This window comes from Aptenodytes patagonicus, chromosome 2 (genome assembly GCF_965638725.1).
Source record: "Aptenodytes patagonicus chromosome 2, bAptPat1.pri.cur, whole genome shotgun sequence".
Lineage (NCBI taxonomy): Eukaryota > Metazoa > Chordata > Aves > Sphenisciformes > Spheniscidae > Aptenodytes > Aptenodytes patagonicus.
Genome location: NC_134950.1, coordinates 138,282,307 through 138,301,113, shown reverse-complemented (window position 1 = coordinate 138,301,113; position 18,807 = coordinate 138,282,307). Strand labels below are relative to the sequence as shown.

Below are 18,807 nucleotides of genomic sequence, written 5' to 3'. Positions count from 1 at the left end.
GCCATAATTTTTCTCCAGTTACAAAATACAGAAACTCTGATACAACCACTATTTCACTACAAATTCCCAGTAGTCTCTGAGAGTACATCCAAACTCCTACAAGGACAAATTACCTATGAAGCATGCTTACCGGATGAAGACAAAATAACCATGAAAACAGATGTTATACAAAATGACGAAAATCTTTACAAGCTAGAGTAAGCCTCAAAACTTCCAGTTCCTTGCAACTGTTTTTCTGGACAGACTATCATCCAGCTGCATAAAATAAAGCAAGAGAAAGAGATCAGTTCAGTGTCTCCAAATTATTCAGTAGTCCACAATATCAAAAGACGACTGCAACTTCTTTCATGAGCAGTTGATGCCTAACTCTTGGCAGAATGGACAGTGCCAACAAAAAAAGCAGCACTTTGAGGGTATGGCAAAAAATGCCTTTCCTTAAGAGGAGAAAAAAACCAGTGTTTAAATATTATTGCCATTTTCCAGTGGGATAAATGTAATGGGAATATTAATAAAAACATTCCAAATCTTTCTCCTTCATGTGTTTAATATCCCCTTTCCCAATGCCTCCTTCAGTCCTTATTGCTTGTCTGCTTTACCCACTCACTTCCAAGAGATCTTTGGTTCATCATCCCTTTTGGGAAAGCATGGTTACTCTGTGCATCTCTTTCACTGTCCTCCGTGCCCTTTTGCCTTTTACCGAATACTGTTACTGAGAAAACCATTCTGCCTGCTGCCTCCACAACCCCTAAGAAACTTCCTGAGTTTTATCCAAGTGATTTGCTATGTAACACTGCTGACAGGGGCTGCAGCGTGTAGCTCAGAAGCAAACAGATATGCCTAAGTAGAGTGGAGCCTCCTACAATTTATTCCAAGACTCTGCTCCATAACCTCTGCCATCTGGCCTCTCTATGGAAGCCAAGAGCCTGTTGAGTGTCCTAGATGAATCTTTTAGCCTCAAGTAGTCTTCCTCTCCTTCCTCACAAAAAATCAAGAGCCCAGAGTTACTGTGCCAACTACTCCCTAGATACCTCCCAGGTGCATATACTACCTCCTGCCCACTGCAACACTGAAGAGGGAAAGCAAGCATGAACATCTGCAAATAAAGTTTACATAGACGGACAGTTCTATGAACTCGGAGGAACACTTCATTCTCAACCATCAGGGCATGGAATATTTCCAACAAATTTCAATGAATTTGGAGGGGGAGCGGGGGAAAGGAAACCACAGAAATGGTGCATCAACTCTTGCCACTAATACTTCAAGACTATAGACTGAAACTAATTATAGATGAAACTAAGTCATTTAAGTATCCAGCTCTCAGGGCAAGTTTACAGAAGATATCTAAAAACCTCAATCATTGCCACATCAAGAACAAAAAAGAAACCTAACCAAAATGGAGCTAGCTAACCTTGCTCATAACTTTTTCTGGAGGCAGAGATGCATTCAGAAGTCACAGAAGGGATTATGACATTCCTGTTTTCAAGAGGACAGGAATTATTTTGGATATTGACTCACTTTAGATCTAAAGAGAAGGAAATGCAGGAAAGCACTATGCACTTCCCTCGCACCTGACCATGCAGCTGTTAATCTGGCAACTTCTCCTGTATTCCCACCCTCATACCTCTCCAGAAGGCTGGTTCACCAAGATGAAACAGTTCCTCATGCAGTTGCTGCTTAGCTGCTAGACCTGATACAAGAAGCAGCGTCACACCAGCTTGTGTCTGGCAGGAGGGAGAAAACCTCTTTAGTAGCAGCCCAAACTAGATCCAGTTAACTCGAACGTGAAACAGCACTCAGTGTCTTAAATTCCTTTATGCATGCAGGATATCTAAAGAAAAATATATTGCCAACCCAGTGACAGCAGCAGGAAAACAAAGATAAATATGTAAGGAAGAAAAATAAAGAGGAAGGAAATACATGAGAGCAACAAGTAATAAACAAAAGAAGAACCATACAGACAGCAAGATGAAAGCATTCATAGACTAACCCAGGTATACTATTCCATACAGCAGCAACATAGTTACTTTGATCATTGGAAAACAGAAAAATGCTTTGCATAATGCATCAAAAAATAGAGAATAAGAGAAATAACAGTTATGGCCAAATCTCTAGAAATCCAGTGAGAAAAATTAAGAAGAGTGCAAGCATAATGTTATATTGAGATTATTAAAACAGAAAAATAATTTCAAATAGGAAACAAAAGAAAAGAGGTTATCAGGAAAATAAAGCACAATTCAAAGAAACAGTAATGGGCAATAGCAGACCATCATTAATTGGAGAATTCAATAAAGGAGAATACCCAATAAAGTAATGGAAGAGCTTAGAAATATTCATAGAAACATCAAGTTTGCCTTTGGTCTCACTATTACAAACTTGTGATCTTCTCAAGAATTCTTTAAGAAGCTGTAGTAGGGCAACTGCCAACTGATACACTGTCGTGGTTTAATCTCAGTCAGCAATTAAGCACCACGCAGCCGCTCGCTCACTCTCCCCCCCCCCCCCCCGGTGGGATGGGGGAGAGAATTGGAAGAGCACAAGTTAGAAAGACTCGTGGGTTGAGATAAAAACAGTTTAATAATTGAAATAAAATGATAATAATAATAATATGATAATAATAATAATAATATACAAAGCAAGCGATGCACAGTGCAGTTGCTCACCACCCGCTGACCGATGCTCAGCCAGTCCCCGAGCAGCGGCGCCCCCGGCCAGCTTTTCCCAGTTTATGTACTGAGCATGACGTCACATGGTATGGAATGTCCCTTTGGCCAGTTTGGCTGTGCCCCCTCCCAGCTTCTTGTGCACCTCCAGCCTCCTCAGTCAGTAGAGCATGGGAAGCTGAAAAGTCCTTGGCTAGTGTAAGCATTACCTAGCAACAACTAAAACACCGGTGTGTTATCAACTTTGTTCTCATCCTAAATCCAAAACACTGTACCAGCTACTAGAAAGGAAACCAACTCTATCCCTGCCGAAACCAGGACATACACACAGGACCAATACTATTTAAAGTCCAGACCTTAAAACCAACATAAAAACATAAATAAAACTTATTTCAAAGTTTTAGTCACACGTGCAAGTCAAATTAATGCAGGCACGAAGCACAAAAGAGATAATGCAGTATATAGTTGTAACACCATAAAGCACGGTGCTAGTACTAAATGCTTGTACACACAGAGCAAGAGTAAATTATGTTTAACACAACTACTGCAGAGTACTCAATTTAGAAAAAAACGTTGACTGTGAAAAGGAAAACTGTGGCAAGAGTGAAAATTTAAAATAAAACCTTATTGTCCTAGCCTAATATTGTAAAGAAAGATCTTCTTATCAAAACAATGAAAGTTATATTCACACAAAACAATGTTTTCCACAAGAATTTTAGAATTATATATAAGCAATAAATGAACCGTAATAAGTAATTCCCATTTCATTATATGTACCATCAGATTAAATCTGTAATTGAGACCTTAAATCACAACATTTAAGATTTCCATAGCATATGACTTGACTTTACAAAGTTAATGAAATTTCAATTTGTTAGCATTGTGATCAGAAATACTAATTTGAGTATATAAATTATAAAAAAGTATTTTTCTTCCAAGTATGTTACAAGAGGTTAGCTACCTCAATCAAACATATATTTCTTTAAAAATTAAGATATCTATCAGTAACAAATATGCCAAGATACACTGATAAAAAACCCACTTGGCATAGCATTTGGGGGGGGGGGGGGGGGGAAGGAATCGCACACCAAAATACAGATGCAATTTCAAGCACAAACAGCTCCTTCAGTGGATAAGTAATACATAGCATTATTACCGATTCTATTATTTTCAAGATATCACAAAAATCATTACATATGCTTCAGAAAAGTACGATGATACAATGTTATAACATACTACAACATTTGGGAAAACTGAAAATAAACAAAGTTATGAGTTATTATAAAGGACATGGAATGCAAAGGTTTAAGAGGTACCAGGCCCCGCACAGAAGAAAGGACCCGAGACTCATCAGAGACATCTCTCCTCAGCCTGCAGCAGCCGTTGTTAGAATAGCAGCATGGCAACGAGCAAGGCTTCATCATATCTCTAAGTCAAACAGTTCCAAGATCGTTTTGGCGATCAGCAAAACTTTAAAGCAATCACTCTTTCTACAGTTACACAGGTTGGATACTTATTTCCTAAAGCATATACACCACCAGATTTTTAACTCATCTGCGCAGTCTTGAATGCCAAATGCTGAATATAGGATGACTGGGAACATCAGGTACGTTCTTTCCCATTGCTTTCGGTACCGATTAAGAGCTTTGAGAGAAATTATCCCAAGTCTGAGGCATTGTTTCATAATCAGCTGGTTAGCTGTGGCAAGAATTTTGTAATGAACTACTAGAGTATTTTCTACTTGGCCTTCTCTGACAGCACTGACAGGAAGAGTGGAAATGCAGAGTATCCTACAGGATATGTAGCAATTCAAACTTCCTGCTCAAGTTCGTTCCCTTACATCACAAAATATAGCCTAACCTACACTGCCTCAGAGGCACCAGCAGAAGTGTTGAGTACAGTTATTTCTTAGAATTGCAAAAATATACTGAAGAACAGGAATACGTGATCTTAAAATAGTGATATTTATGAAATAATAGCATTCTGACACAAACAGATTTGATTAAAATAGAACTGGGAAAACCCTGTTCCTCGCAGAAGCATGGGATTAAGGGAAGAAGGGCAGAGGAACAGACATAAAAAATAAAAATAAAATCACACTGTAACAAACACAGCTGTATCTAAGCAGCTAATACTCTTCAAAGTAAGCCCCTAAATTCATGAACATTCTTCAAAAGAAAATGTGTAAAGCTCGTCTTCCTACCCAAAACTCCAGCTGCAACGGGATACTGAATTAAGCATTTTAGACACCAATGTTATAGACAACAGGTACCTGTGAACTTTTAAGTAGGCCATATTACCCCTCACTTGAATAAACACAGCACTATTTCCACATGTGAAATAAAAAACAGTTCTTGATAGTTAATATTTCTGATTATCAAAAATTCTTCCAACCAAGTCAAGGCACAGAAAGGACATCATACAGGCCATATGATGCAGGAAGGGACTTCGTGGAAAGTAAGCAAGCAGAGATGAGTTTATTTCCTTCTCCTGCTGGCAACTGGTGGACTGACTAACTGGTGAGGTTCAAATCAAATCGGTCTTGTGCTTACTGTCCTAGAAAATATGCAAAGCAGCACAACAGGAGAAGTTTAAGGGCCACCGGTGAAATAGCTTCAAAATAAACTACTGAACGAACCACTATGGTCAAACTCTGTATTCTGTCCTGGGAAATCCTTGGATTTTCAGAGAATCCCACTTGAACAAAACTAGTGAAAAATTTGTGGGGCTTTTTTAATGTTTGTAAAATGCGAATGTTAAAATACAAAAATAAATTTGACTCACGCTGTTTTAACTGCAACACTGAGATCATATCCCCTTCCATACAGAAAACAGAAAGCAAATCGACACCACAACTTCTTCAGAAATCCACCTCCCCTCTCTGAGGATTTTACAGCTACTTCTGCTTCAGAGCAAGAATAAAATCTTTAACAGGTATTCCCAAACTCTGACAGGGTAGGAACTGACCTCATTTCCAAAACAAATGACAGTTATAAAAGGAGTCCCCTAGCTGAACATACCTATCATCTAAGCTTACTCACATTAAAAATAAATGCCCGTATCACCTCATACCTATAAACACAATTACGCAGTCATCATTTTAAGGTGTAATACTATAGAAATTATGTAAACAAGGTTAGAGTGCTCTTGTTAAAACTTTTCAATATGTTTACATCATGAAATAATGCCTCTTTTTTCCAATTCAGAAATCGGACATTACTTACTGGGGGTGAGGGGAAGAGAACAAGCAATTAAGCCCAAGATCACGATGCCTTGTACTTCTTGAAGTTTCTCTCTCATGTAACTGCAAGTGCCAAGTTCAATTGATTTTTCTATTATTCCAGCCTTGGTACCCTCAGCCAAACAACGGTAAAAAGTGTTAATGGGACTTCAAAATACTAATTCTTTCAGTGTTGCCAATAACTTACATACAACATCAGTGGTTTCTTGTTTCTAATAATAGCAACTCTCCCAATGCTAGTTCAAAGGAAAACATGCTTTGTCATCTTTCTAAGGGTGGGGAGAAACAGACAAACATATTTAAAACAGAGATAATTCCCTAGAGCGCAACCAGACAGAGGAAATCATCATTTGGAGCTCCTTCAGCTATCTAACCAGACAAGCTATTACTATTTTTATTGAACTAAGGAACTTTACACTTCTCTTCTTCCATGCTGTTTCGGGGAATGGTCCAGACTGACATTTTAGAGTTCTTGCAGAACCCTGCATTCAGTCTCAGCAGTTTAGGTCCACTTGTACACTCTAAGAATAGTCCTGAGCGTTTAGACACTATCTTTTACTAGTAGCCAGAAAAATATTTAAAAACAAATACTAGGGACATATGACAGCCATTCATTGTAAAAGGTTAATTTTCCTAATTTTACCATTCCTCACATAATTTTAACTGATGCTCCATGGAATATGGAGTTATTAAAAGAGCTGTCATAGCAACAATTAGGGACACAAAGCAGACCAGCAATAGGGTAGACTTCATTTACAGAGTACATTGAAGGAGAAAGGAGGCTTTTTACCTCCCGAGGGCTTGCAACTAATGCTCCAGCTAGATCTCATCTGGCAAAACACTGGCACCAAGGCAAAGCCCCAGCACACAAGTTTCACAAAAGGACAGAAAACTAATTTCTTTCCACACCCTGCTAATTGTCTACGCATTTGAAGCTGTCTCTACCAGCAAAATGTAGTTCAGTCACATGAAGCATCAGAGCAACCTTCCACAGCCATGTTATCAAGGAACAGAAAAAATTAACAACGCTATAGTATATCAAGCAGTTAACTGTGTTCTGCATCTTTCAGAGCTGGACTAACATATACATTACAATGTGCTACTGTTTCAGTAAGGCTAACTCATTATTATTCTAAAGCAAGTTAAAACAAGCTGCTGAGTCAACCTTTATTCTTAAAAAATCAGACTAATTTGCTTGGTTTTACTCAAAAACAGTTCTCAATAGTTAGTAGCTATAAAAGTTTAACAGAAAAGTTTGTTAAACGTCTTATAAGTAAAAAGTAGATGGTTTAACAGAAAGGAAATACTACATGTAGTTAGTGAATTATCTTGACTGGTTGCAATAACAAGAAATACCAACACGTCAGAGTTCATTTTGTGTGGCTCATTTTTAGTTGTGGACAAGAAAAAAAAAGTTTTCCTACCTTGTCAAATTTCAAAAACCTTCTCAACTGTCACTAGTACTGCAACAAAGTACTCTTGCTAAGCTGAGAATTGTTGTCAAAAATTTAGGTGCTGACAAATTCAGAAGAAAGTCCTCATTAAGCATCTTAAAGCAGTTTAATGAGCAACTGGAGGAAAAAGAAATTGGAAAAAGAAGTCTACTCCTCACTTTTTCTAAAGTGTCTTCTTTAAGGAGGCAACACCGGCTACAAATGCAGACAGCACAGGCTATCAATTTGAAAGACATTCTAAAACTTCTTGTAAACTAAGTCCCATCGAAATCCTATTTAATGTTTGTTCCCATCAAAACCTAAGACACTATTGACCAGCAAGAGCCAGAGTTCTAAGACACCAGCTGCCTCGCTGTGGTCAGGGCAGTACAGTTGCTACCACACAAGAGGCAAGAATGGTGAAGACAGTTGTCTGAAAACACAAGAGACAAGCCACTGCAACTTGTGTCCATCATGGCCTCATCAGACAAGAAAGTGCTGAAACAGCAAGTCGCATGGAAACAGGCCGCACTGGGTCTTGAAAAGCAAAGGAGACATCTGATGAACAAGAAAAGGGGAACAAGTGAAAAGACACAGAAAGTCCAACCCAACGGACCAGGGAAATGATCACTGCAGCAGAACTCTGAACGCATGCAGACAGAATGTATTCAACATGACTGCAGAAATAAGTTCCGATGGCCAAAATGATAAAAAATTGGGGAATGGTGTTTGCTAAGTAGGTAAATAAGTATATGTGCTTGGCATCCAACGACATGATTTCTGATGCAACTAAAATAAGACAACCTGCAGTAAGGGCCAAATAAATAACACACCCGGTATTTTTTTCTTGACGGGAAGTGTGATCTTCCCCAGAAATTACTGATTACAAGGTCCTAATCCTAACTGCATCCACACAAAACGGGACTGAATCTGCTGGGGTCTGCATATATGGATACAGTCAAAGGATGCAGGAAACTGATCTTGAGAAACTCTAAGTTATGTTTTAACTGCACAATAACAGTACATATAGAACCAGATTCTGCCTTTCCTTCATGCTTAAATATATTTAAGAATAATATTGTCTACATTGTTAAATTATAAAACTAAGTTATAGTAGGGGGAATATTTAAAAATTTTTAATGGCTCAAAAAAAAAAAAAAAGAGACAGTGATCTTGGCCGTTCTAGACAGTAGCAAACCATACAAGACCACAAATATCCAGCAAATTTTTTTATCTCATTTCACTGTATGTTCTTAAATAAAATAGTTACTTTGAGAGAGGGAAAAAAACCAACAGACTTACTGCCTGTCCAGTGTTCCCCCTCTTCAGAGTTATTAAGATAAATTTAGGCAGCCTACAGACATGTAGTGCAGTTTTCACTATTGCCCTACTCTACTGTCAGTCCGCCACACATTCCACCTCAATTTTCACATATAAAGCAAAAAAAACCCCAACCCCTTCCTCCCCCCAAAAAAAACCATATAAACATGTAAATCGGTTTTTTTTAGAGTACTACACATATACCAATAGGCTTGGAGCAATCTGCATCTTCCTGCAAAGTGTGAAAAAGGTTTCACGGGTGTGACTGCATAGTTTTCACAAGGTGTTTTAGCTACCAAGTCACCATTGGAACACCCAAAAAAGCACGCTGGAAAGGACTCCTTCCAGTTCATGTCAGATAGGTCCTCTGACAGGCAAGAGCTTTCTGGTTGTTTTAAGAACCCCTCACAACTGCTTTTCAGGCAGGCAAGCAAAGCCTGCAACTTTGCTAGACCCCCCCGAAAATTTAAAGTCATCTGCTTGGCAGAGACCAAGCCTGGAATACTTCACCCTGAAGCATCTTGTCTACAAATATTTTATATACGGGAACTAGAAGTAAAGGACATCAGAACCCAGTCCTCCAGACACCAAGGCTAAGTATCATAACTGGTCATCACACGCATAAACACTAGGTTTTACCTCAAAAAGCCAACGGAGCAAGTGTCATCCACGCTGCTACACCACTGCTATTAGAAAAAAAATTCATTTCCAAGACAATAAAGTGTGTCGGATAAGTACACACAGCCATCATCAAACAGAACAAACAGTCCAGTATGAGGCACTGACCCAGAACGTTCTATGCCACCCTTAAAATAATCTAAATTACTATGGTTAATGCTTACGCATCACACTCACCAACACTATTTAATGCAGATTATTAACCCTGACCACCGAATACCCTTCATGCAAAAATAGGTCATGTATTTTTACAGGTTTAACTCACTCGGCAAATTTTACCCTCCTGGGGAAATCTGAGAGCTCAGGGCACAACAGAACCACTGTCCTAATGCCCTGAAACTTTAAACTGATGCATATTAAAAGCTTCAGGATACTTTTTTAGCTATCATTAAGTAAAGCAAAGCTAAATTTTTCAGGTGTCAGAAAGCAAGCCTTCACTCTTCAAAATTTAAGACAGTTCAGTTTTGGACAAATAACCTTCACCGCAGGCTAAAATGACAAATTATAAAACACAGGTAATGCAGTCATCATATTGGAAAACTATCCGTATGCCAGACACCTTGCTGACATATTAAAAATAGAAAATCAATCGGTCTTTGTAGAGAAAACTGAGTACGGGGGAAAGTCTGATTTCCAGCAACTAGAAAACACCGCCAGATTCCCCCTTTGAGAGCACCTTTGGACACAGTAGCCATTTCTAGCCCACACTGATCCTCAAATACCTGCTTGCCTCACAGCTTAGCTGCCCAGCTGCTTTGGGACAGAAATCCCCTACCAGGGAGAGGCAAACCGAGGCAGCTAACTTCTACCAATTACCTACAATCACAAACTTCTGCAACAGAAAAACTGTTCAGTTTAAGCCGTTTAAGAGGAAAGCAAATACGGTGCCTTTACGAAGCTACCGCAGAGGAGGAGGCCAGAGGGGCTGAAGTCGGAGCTGGCGTTCGGGGCCCGGGCGGGGACATGTCTCCGGCGAGGCCTAGGGCCGAGGCAGGCCGTCTCCTCACCAGGTGTGCTCCTCCAGAAACGGGGCCCGCCGCGTAGAAGCGGCCCCGCGGCCCCTCGCCGGGCGGGAAAGCCCAGCCACCGGCGGATCGCGGGGGAGGGCGGGCCCGCCCCGGCCGGCGGCCGGCTGCAGCACGGAGCAGGCACAGCGGGCCGGGCTCCGCCGCGGCGCTGGAGCGTCCCCCTCCCGTCTCGCCCTGTCGGCCCCTGACGGGGGAACAGCGCCCGGCCGGGAAGGAGGGAGGGGTGATAAGAGGGGCCCGGCGCTGCCCTGGGCGAGCTGGCCAGCGCCTCTGCCCTCCTCGGCCAAGGGGGAGGCTGCCTGCTACCTAAGCAGGTCGGAGGCCCCGGCGGAGGGCAGAATCTCCTCTCCGCCACGGGCCGCGGCGCGCAGATGCCCGCCCGGGCGGACGGAGAGCCGCTCCCTCCCCTCCCGCACCCCGCCCGCCGCGCTCTTACCTCTGCTAACATTATTACCCCGCTGCGCTGCGGCGCCTCGGCGGCTCTAGCCCCGCAACATGGTGAAGCCTCGCGGCCGCGCGGAAAGCTCCCCCTCACCCGGCGGGGAGGCGAAGCGAGCCGAGCGCCGCCAGCCCCCTGCCGCCTCCCTCAGCGGCCTCCCTCCGCCCCCAGCCCCACAGCCGCCCTCGCAGCTCGGTCCAGAGATGCCGCCATCTTGGGAAAGCTACGTGCGCTGCCGCTCCCCGCCCGGCGCGCTCGCCCATTGGGGCTGCGGGACGCGGGGCCGCCCCTGCCGGGGCCGGCTTCTTCCCCTCCCCGCCCCGCCGAAGCCCGGCCCGCCGTTCTCCCACTCCGCCGCTGCCTACCTGGGCCGGGGGGACCATAACCAGCAGAGGCGGCGCTCTGCCACGGTCCGGCCCCAGGGCTGCGGTCACTGTGGCGGATGGGAAGGCGCCGGGGTCACCGCGGTCTGGTAAATCCGGGGGCCGGGTATGGCTCCGGGGGCCGGGGCCGGAGCCCGTCCCGCGGTGCAGCGGCCCTGAAACACTGCGTAGCCCGAAGGGAGAAGTTGAGGGCAGCAGAACTTGAAAGGTTGTCGAAGCCGCTCTGCTGTGGTTTTTTTTTTGCCCTGTCTCCCTTGAGACGCTGGTGTGCCTTCTCTCTGAGTTTTTCGGTGCCAGGCAGCTGTTCTGAAGACGCTAATTGAAATACTTTTTTAAATTTCTGACCAAGCAGCATGCCTCTCATCCACCACTAACGTATGCAGCACTGCATGTCTTTCTCTGCTCTAGCTGTTAAGGAAGAGACATCTGTAAGTCTGTTACCTACAGTGTTGTTAAGAAGTGGCATAAATTGTGGAAGCGAAACACACCTCCTCAGAACTGGAGCTGTGTCTGCACCAGACCAGTGAGCCTTGCTCATGAGGCGACATACCCCCGCAGCTCAGTATTTGAATACACAGAAAGATTCCTGTCTGAAACTTGTTGCTTTTCCTTTAAACACTGTTCTGTGGGGTTTTGTTTGCTTGCTTGCTTTTTAACTAGACTTAAAAGTTACAAAGTTAACCTTAGGTACATTAGGAGAGTAGAAACAAGATGGGATTTTTTTTTCTGCATCGCCAATAACAGAAAATGCACACCAAAGAAGTCGTAATGGTTAGCAGTGGAGATGGAGGAAAAGCACACTACTATTATAATGTGAAGAAAACCAACCTTCTTCAATTACAGTATTTTTTCTCCCCAAGTAAAAGCAAAGCCCCTTTTCTTGCAGAGGTGCAAAGGGTGTTAGGCAGCCCTTAAGGCTGGTGGGTTTTGTAGAAGTTCTCTAATTTTCCCAGGGATTGTTAAATACTTAGCTCTTCAAGGTTGCCCACTTCTTAGTTTTATTTGTGAGTATTACTGAGTTTCGATTTTACTCATACAACTGTTTTTCCCCTGTTGGAGACCCAGCTGTTAGTCACGTGGATCACCCTTTCAAAAAAGTAGACCCTCGATATTCGTAATAGTTTATTTGCCTTTTCTAAATAACCCAAAAAATTCACTTTTTTAAGTATCTAGTAAGCTTTGTACTTCTGAGTCTGTATTTTTGAATGTTTCATGTTAGCATTACTCTTTCCTCCAAGCTGATCCCTCAGAGAAAATCCAAATCTCACAGCACACACAACTCTATTTTAAACAATAGGTTTAACAATAACAGAACCATGCAGTGGTCTTGCACATGGTATTTCACCATCTTAATAAATTAAAAATTGTTCAAAAACATTGAGCAATGGGAGTTGTGAAATACCAATTCCATTGTATTGCTTTGGTCCCCTAACATTTATTTACAGCATTCTGTAGATGCTTATTTGGAAGACAGTCACATACATACACAGCTGTGGTTCCCTATTGATGGCTTTCATCACACTTCAATTCAGCCAAATAATGCCCTGTACTCAGGTCTGTGGCAGAGGAAACTCTGAAGGGACCCATAATATAGCAGAGTGCTCAGTAAATCATCAGTTGTGTAATTATGCAAAAACATCAACACATACTTAGCTAGGTAGGAAGTAGAATCAAAATACTTAAAACACCTACTGTTTGCCCTGTCACGTAGTCATAAACACATTCTCTGGACAAGGCACAGTATCATGCACTTGTATCTCCACGGTTGTGCTGGTTTTGGCTGGGACAGAATTAATTTTCTTCATCGTAGCTAGTATGGGGCTGTGTTTTGGATTTGTGCTGGAAACAGTGTTGATAACACAGGGATGTTTTAGTCACTGCTGAGCAGTGCTTACACAGGGTCAAGGCCTTTTCTGCTTCTCACACCACCCCACCAGCAAGTAGGCTGGGGGGGCACAAGAAGCTGGGAGGGGACACAGCTGGGACAGCTGACCCCAACTGACCAAAGGGATATTCCACACCATATGTTGTCATGCTCAGCATATAAAGCTGGAGGAAGAAGAAGGAAGGGGGGGATGTTCGGAGCGATGGCGTTTGTCTTCCCAAGTAATCGTTACGTGTGATGGAGCCCTGCTTTCCTGGAGATGGCTGAACACCTGCCTGCCGATGGGAAGGAGTGAATGAATTCCATGTTTTGCTTTGCTTCCGTGCGTGGCTTTTGCTTTACCTATTAAACTGCCTTTATCTCAACCCATGAGTTTTCTCACTTTTACCCTTCCGATTCTCTCCCCCATCCCACCAGGGGGGAGTGAGCGAGCGGCTGTGTGGTGCTTAGTTGCCAGCTGGGGTTAAACCACGACACCAGCTTATAAAATGTAAGGGGTAAACAGGAGGTAAAAGTCTCATGATATTTATGAATATATATAAATGACAGTAGTTGAAGCAAGATGATGGTCTAGCAAAAGAAACTGTCTCTTGGCACCATATTTCTTTACCTTATATGTTTAGACACATCAGGTAAGGTTTTCAATCACCTTTGAAAACTGACTGCAAAACTGTATATATCCGAAGCATGCTAGACGTAAAAGAACAAATCTTATGCAAATCTCACAGCAAGATGAGGTTGCAATTAATACTTTGTACTTGAATTTAAATTTGCCCCTATTTCTGCATGGGATTTGGCAGCCCAACAGCATACTAGTTGGGGAAGCACCTTCCATTCTTGTACTGCTGGAATAAACCTACCAATACTTCCACTGAAAACTGTTCTCTGATTTTACACCTGTCAGCATAGCCTTAATGTTGTTGAAAAATAGTTATTAATGTTATAATCCATTGTTCTTATTTTTGGTTAATACCATCTCAGCTTCAAAAGGGAAAGGTAGTACAGTTGCAACAGCAGGAATGAAGCTGTGAGGAAGGACTGAACCACACGAAAGTAGACTCAAGGCAGAAGAGGAGGCAGCATCGTAAAGGAGAGGTGAGAAGAGGCAGCAGCTTGGAAAGAGGATGATATGAGGGCCTACTTGAGATATTAGTCTGCTGGGAGTAGCACAAAGGAGGAAGAGAAAAAGCTGCCCATCACTGAGGAATTAAACAGTTACGTTGCCTGTTCCCGTTCTTGGAATAAACTGAAAAAATGTAGGTACAAATTCTTTTTTTTTTTTCCTGAGGAAGATGGTGTTTCTAAATTAGTATGAGCAGGTCCGGAAACAAGGCTTCAACTGTGATTGAAAGGGTTATCAATGGTAGGCCAGAAGCACTTGAACACTTACTTGTTTCCCTGAGCCCATCTTCAAGTGACAATAATGCTATTAGACTTGATGAGTCATCCATAAGAGAGTCATATTCCTTACATTTTATCCTTGTGCATTTGTTACACGTACAGCTTGGGACTGGCGGTGCCATGAGCTAGTGTACTTAACGGAAGCAGTGCCGCCACATGAGCACCGTGCTCATCCAGGCAGAGCAGCACACTCGTTATTTTTCTTGTCACTTCCACAAACCTGCAAGCACTCTGCGAAGAACTGTGTTAGGGCAAGTATATATATCTGTAGTCAAATGCAAACCTGGCAGAAAGTTTTTGCACCCAGTCCTTTAAAATACTCAGAGAATTCTCTTTCTCATAGGCCTAGACAAATGCTTAATTCAACTAGAAGGAATACCTTAACGCTGATGGCTGCAAATGCCTTCATATTTATAAGACAACTCCTACCTGCTGCCAAACATCTTAGTGTTCTTTGCATTTATTACAGTTTTCACTGACTATAAGCAAAGGAAGTTGTCTTTTTTTCTTTTGAAATCCCACTGCAGACACTGGAAGCTGTGGGGGGGTATCTACTGAAATTATGGGTGAATGCAGCATTAAAATTTGAAATAGAGCAGGAGGAGATACGGACACCACCAGCAGGCTCTCCATCCAGAAGTTTATAAAGATTTTTGTAAAGTGAAACGTAGTGAGCACACTAAGTTGAGAGGCAGGCTCAGAGACAAAAATATAGTTGTGAGGGGGCGGACACAGCACACACAGAAGAAGGGGCACAGGCAATAAAAAGAGCAACTGTGCCAACTTGCAGCAAAGCACAAAAGAGCGCAAATTATTTTCCAGCGCTGAAAGGAGGGCAGCCCCACAACCTGAATAACTGTTAGCTCACCAGCTTATGAAAAATGAAATCGGTGACCTAATTGCCATCAAGATAATATCTGAAACAGCAGTAACCTGCATTTGGAGGGCAAAAGGATATGTTCTCTTGGCGTATGCAAGAAGACAAGTGAAGACTAAGGAAAGGGGAAACAACAGGCAGGGTTGGGGGAGGGACAGTCTAAACAAACAACAGACCAATTTTGCTTTACTAAGCAGTTTCATTACAATGGCTACTAGACTGTTTCTAACTTCATCAACAAGCCTGAACTTTTGTACCTTTCTCTACAGTCTAGAAAAGATCTTTTACAAAATTATTTCTGTATACTATAAATTAGCTCTGATTGTCCATAACCAACTGACGTAAACCAAAGTTAGGCTTCTGTTCTCTTGTTTAAGTTGTTCGTAGCTCAGGCTGGCAGTATGGTTGGAGTTTGCTTAGGGTTGTTTGGTTTGGGATTGGTTTTTTTGGGGGGGTAGAAGGTGGGGTGGAGGAGGTCTGAAGAATGTATAGTCATTAAACATTTCAAGTGTTCAATCTCACTGTTTAAAAGCAATTCTCTATGGTTGAATTCCATTGCATTTCAAGTAAGATGAGATGACCCCAAAAGTCTGCACAGCAACATGATTGAAAGGGGAACTCAGAGTTTCTTTTGTGTGTGAAATTTGAATGTTCTGTTATTTCAGGATGTTGCCTATTCTAAACTGTTTGGTGTGAGCTGCCTGATCAGAAGTTTTGCTTCTGATCAGGATCACAACTCTGTAATTTCCAATTAAAGAACTCATTCACTTTCTGATTTCTCAGCATTCACCTGAGGTGCAGCACAGACAGAAAATGCAAGAATGTATGTGAAAGGGCCACTCTAGACAATATATGAATGTTGAGCATTAGATAAACAATTACTGAAGAAGCGTCAGGTGTAATTCCTGCTTCACCCTTTGCAATAAGGATGCAATATCTGCCTGTTGTTCATGTTCTCAGAATCGTTTATTGGAGGCTGAAGTTTCTTTTAAAGCTTTTGCCAGCTTATATTTCTTCACTGTAGTGAACTTTCTGCTATTCAAACAGCTATCTCCAGCTAGGACAGACACTGTTTGCCTTAGCAGCTTAATCCTAGTTGTCTAAGCAAGTGTTAGAATTAAGATAAACTATATTTCTTAATACAAAGGAAACTGTCTCAAAATTATAACGGTGTCTCTTTCAGAAGTTGATAATGACATGACTAGAGTAATCTCAGAATTGTAACATAGACATTAGTCATCAGCTGCTTAGCTTCTGGCCGTAGATTTTCTGTGAAAATAATGCACACAAACAGAAGGCTTCCTATGCTGCTTGCACACTGCTGCTACAGAGAGGAGCAAGATAGGATACAAAACTCTTTAGAAGAGTCACCTTAATTTTTAAAACTCATTTGGAAGCAACCAATGCAATTCTTTATCTGGATGATACACTAATTTGACGATAAAACTATTAAATGGAATGCTTATTCTGTAGTGTAGTAAATGATCCCATTCCCTCCTTCCAAGTGGGTCAGGAGTCATGAGAACATATCTCTGTGGTTTGAAGATATTTCTGTTGCTCTTCAGAGTATTTGCTATTACCCATGCTTGACCTGAAGACAGTAACTACCTGTTGCAAAAGGGTTTGGATGGTTTATCTTCTGAGATTTGAACTCCTGAATGTGTCTGGCAGGTAGATCAGCCTAAGTGAAGGGCCCACAGGTCTGAAAAGCACCTCCTTTTGGTATCTTCCTGAGCATACATACGTCCATTTTTAGAACATATTGCAAGCAATTTGTGTACATGAGTTTTAGTTTTGTTCAGTGCTGGAGACCCAGTGGACTCAGTTTATTTTTCTGGTAAGAAGAATTTGTTTGCATCATTATATCATGACTATCCTTCCAGGCATTAGGTGTATGTCACAAGCAGATGAAGTGTGGGCCTGAATTTTCAGGTTACATACTGCTTTAATAGTGATTACAGTGATACTGATACTGTGATAAAGTGTTATGGTGATACTGAACTTTGCCAGTGACTTAAGGCCAAAATGAAGATATGCAATGGCGTGGAGAACACAAAATGGGTTATATCCAAAACATTTTGGTGGAGAATACCCACTTAATAAGACTGACAGCTAGCAAAAGAAAGACAAGTAGGAAGCAAAGCTATTCACTACGTATTAAAAAATTTAGCTCCATTTACCATATTTGTATTCTGCAAACTTGGGATTGATGGTGTCCTCTTTACATCAACTCAGATGAAGATATCATCCTGAGAAGTCTGAGAAATCTGACTAACCCTACTGCAGTTAACACATGATATGAGAGGTTCTTTAGTTAGGAAATATATTTAAAAACCAAAAGCTGAGCAGAGGATAAATACTCTTGTAGTTTAATGTGTTATCTTGGGGAGGGTGAGGGGAATTAGAAGTGATTCTAAGCCATTTTCCTTTTTTTCTTCTTTAAGTGATGTTTTCCACTGAGTCCTAAATGCCTAATCCATAATCAACGAATTTTCTAAGACAGTTAATCTGCTTATGGGGGGCGGATGGTGGGGAGAGAAAATGAGAAGAATGGAATAGCTAAGAGTAAAATAAATATTCTGTCTGCAGCATCAGCAACCCCAGGTGTTCAGAGCCATTAGCCAAGCTTTAAGAATCATGGCATTGGAAATGAAAGTTGTTTACATTTTCCCTGTTTCCTGAACCGCTAAGAAGCAGTCAAGTCGTATTTTCAGGCTTTGCTTTGCAATCATAAAGGCTATAAACTCTTTTTAAAGCTTGTTTCTTCTTGCATTTAATGACATGGCTCCACAAACTTTAAGAAAGAAGCTAAATATTGTAAATTATAATAAATTTGTAGGACTTGGAAAAAACTGTGAGGATACTGGAGGGCTTATTATATTCTTCTTCCATTGTGCGTCACTGCTGTTTGTGTCTTCTCTCTGGGTGAAGGAGTTTATTAGTATTGTGTATGCTCGCAGAGCTGAAGCTCTCACTGCTTAGACCTTCGAGGTCACTTTGCAAATTGGCTTCATTCTTCTGGTCGTTTGTTTTGCTGCCCACTTACAGCAGTTTGTTCATAACAGAGACTGTTGCAAAAAACCCCTACAAAATGTAGAGATTTAACTTAATCGTTGAAAAGACCCACGGGAAATCCAAACTCCTGAAATGAAATGCTGCTTGTAATGCATTAGGAAGAGGACATTGCAGAGGAGTACAACAATCATTGCTTATTTGAATGACGACATTTCCCCTGGTTTTGTTAAAAACAGACCCAGAATACTCTCTCCTATGTACTTTACAACACAAATCAGTTGCTGTTCCCCTGAAGGAGGGTTAAAAACTGGTCCTATGTCAACTCCAAATTGTTTTTTGTGTATTACAAGGACTACCAGGTCCCTCCTTCACCAGAAAAACCTGTTCCTCGGGCACTCCTCTTCCTCATAGTTAGGCATATAGTCAGAGGCCATTCTGAAGAATCTT

The 18,807-nt window shown here is 41.7% G+C and overlaps 1 protein-coding gene across 4 annotated transcripts in view; it reads right to left on the bottom strand.

Moving 5' to 3' along the window:
- SNX13 (sorting nexin 13) overlaps positions 1 to 10,874 on the bottom strand; it is a 73,946-nt gene extending 63,072 nt beyond the window's left edge. For 3 of the 4 annotated variants that reach the window (XM_076331383.1, XM_076331385.1, XM_076331384.1), the window contains exon 1: positions 10,797 to 10,874. In XM_076331383.1, coding sequence (XP_076187498.1) covers positions 10,797 to 10,808 — 12 coding nt within the window. In that variant the 5' untranslated portion in view covers positions 10,809 to 10,874. The remainder of the gene's footprint in view (positions 1 to 10,796) is intronic. The other variant, XM_076331387.1, reaches the window with a different exon arrangement.
- Between the last annotated feature and the right edge of the window lie 7,933 nt (positions 10,875 to 18,807).